The following is a 2,500-nucleotide window of genomic DNA, read 5'->3' as shown; positions in this document are numbered from 1 at the left end:
ACATATATATTTATACTAACTTAAAAAAAAAAATTTCCATTATTTTATCCACACAACGTTTCAAAAATTGCTTTCATCGGATTGCTGGAAACAAATATTTTACTCGAGTGGCTATCCGCGTCACGCAATTGTTTACATTCCAACGGCGGATTTTGGGCAAAATCTATGAGAAACACAGGCCAAGGCGGGCGACTTGAAACCATTTGCCCAGAGATATTTTTTGATATCCTAAGAGGTGGGTGTATATTTAACCCGTAGAAAGTATTTTTATGGTATTTAAAGTTATAGCCCATAGAAAAATATGGCAATGTTTTTATGCAATAATTCTCTTGCGACACACTGTCAAATTTTGCGTGTCAGTTTGATCTCTTTTCGGGCTCAAAACTAACTTTGATTTATTTTATTTTTCGCTCAGTCATACCACGAAGACCTCAGTGAACTGGATATAAAATCCATTGAAAGATTCTCAAGTAGCTGTTCTGCCGAGCGCGAAGCAATCAAATATTCGGAAAATTCAGCAAAACCGGAAGTAGATTTTGAGCCCAATCTGGTCGAAATCGTTTTTGGCGTATTTCTGTCAAAGAAAGCTGTATTAGCAGAAACTAACTATGGTCCGTTTCTATTCTTACTAGGACCTATCTATGGACAAAATACAAGCAAAATCAATTTTTCGACTGGTGCCATTGATAGGCGATTTAGGTCCATTTTTATAGGCATTCACTCTTAAAGCCCCCATACCTCAAGCCAAAGTTATACGTTCAATACTCATTTCCGCTTTTTGTTCTATTTCTTCCCCTAAAGAATACATGCTTAAAATTCCTGGCCTCAAGATCATCCGTGTGTATGGCGACCGTAGAGAGCAGGCGGAGTTTCCAATTCCTAACAAACGCCAACCACTAAAAAATTCAACGGACGACGAAACTCAAATTTCAAATGAGGGTAATGAACTGAAAGCAGTCTCACTACATCACGTCATTCGAAGGGATCCCTGTCCGTTTGCCACCGAGCTTGGAGAGTATGAGCGCAAATTTTATGATGATAGGAAGAACGATCTCAGGACCAGTGACAAAGAAGTCGAAGAATACCGCGAAGTAAGAATCGTACTCCTTCGAAGAGACGGTTTTGATTTCAATGCGTCGAAGCTCTAGAATAATAACTCTTTGTTTCAGTAGCAGAACGGCAATGACTTTACTGTCTCCATGTTTGGGCCCCTCCGAAGGGCACAAACACGGCGTCTCCATGGCGTCTTTGAATAACGTGCGAATAACAAACCGCACAAACCTAACTCTCGGCGACATTGTTTACATATCAATAATCTATCATATCCCAGATTCTTGACTAAATTATCGAATGGTTACCATTTCTATTTTTGATGACGTGATAATGAAAACCGGCAATATTTGTCCGAGCCTTGCATTGGACTGACACTTAATTGGTAAGGCCGAGAATTGGGCTGTTTAGTCATAAGGAGTCCAAATTATCTGGTGAAGCTGGATATATACCCAATTTGTGAGTTTTTAGTTCTGAGTTTTTTGTTCTTTTTTATTCTTTTGCTTTCACAAGCTCATCGGACAGGCCGAAAGTTGGGCTCTTCAAAAGTCTGGAGTCCAGATCATCCTTTGTACATGCGCAGCATCGGGAAAACCCAGGCTAACCAGATCCTGTGACAATATCCAACAATGCATTGTGGATGAATGTGGCATGTGCATGGAACTGGAATCCCTCGTGCCAATCGCGTACTCAAAAGCGCGACAAGTGGTTTTGATTGGTGACCACAAACAGTTACAGCCGGTCATCCAAGACAACTTGGCAATGACACTTGGAATGAGTGTATCTATGTTTGAGAGGCTTTCTGAGCGAGCTAAGATGCTAGAGCTGCAGTACAGAATGGTAAGAGAAGAACCTGTCCTCAGTATATCATTATCTATTGTTAATCTATTGTTTAACAGCACAAAGCGATATACGTGGCACTTAAGATTTATCGCTTCGGATCCCTAACATGAAAACTTCAATAATTCTGTCACAATATATCTCGCACACGTTTTCCCGCGCTTTGCGTAGCTGCATGAATGTGTTTACTTGAGTTTTTATGGGTTAATTAGATAGTACGCGTCCTGCATTATTGGCTAAAGTGATTACCTTGGTTTTGTTTTTAGACACTCAATTGAAAAACACTTTAAACACTCTTAGCAATTTGTGATTCAACTACATGTGGCTGTTTCCTTTTATTTTTATTTTTATTTTTTATGAAATCGAAATAAAGAACTGTTGCCAGGATTAAACGTAGCAACAGAGCCATAAACCATTAAAATTCGAGATTTCGGCTGCCGGTGTCCAGACTTCAGTAGCCCTCGAAGGCTGTTGGTCGGCACTCGAAAGCAAAAACAAAGAGCTTTGTTTGTGTCTTTTTTTTTTTCCTTTTTTTGTTCATACTTTTTCGCCTTGTTTATTTTACATCACCGGCTCATAAAGCTGTGATGAAAAGAATGAGTATCCGTAA

At 39.5% G+C, this 2,500-nt stretch overlaps 1 protein-coding gene across 5 annotated transcripts in view; it reads left to right on the top strand.

The window, feature by feature from the left end:
- Window positions 1–2,500, top strand: part of LOC145490859 (3'-5' exoribonuclease HELZ2-like) — a 53,906-nt gene that overhangs the window by 45,055 nt on the left and 6,351 nt on the right. For all 5 annotated transcript variants that reach the window (XM_081469973.1, XM_081469970.1, XM_081469971.1 and 2 more), the window contains 2 exons: window positions 802–1,091; window positions 1,564–1,890. In XM_081469973.1, coding sequence (XP_081326099.1) covers window positions 802–1,091; window positions 1,564–1,890 — 617 coding nt within the window. The remainder of the gene's footprint in view (window positions 1–801; window positions 1,092–1,563; window positions 1,891–2,500) is intronic.

The sequence above is a fragment of the Orbicella franksi genome, chromosome 6, assembly GCF_964199315.1.
Source record: "Orbicella franksi chromosome 6, jaOrbFran1.1, whole genome shotgun sequence".
Taxonomy (NCBI): Eukaryota; Metazoa; Cnidaria; class Anthozoa; order Scleractinia; family Merulinidae; genus Orbicella; species Orbicella franksi.
The sequence above is the reverse complement of the archived record's forward strand: the minus strand, read 5'-3'. Positions and strand labels throughout refer to the sequence as shown.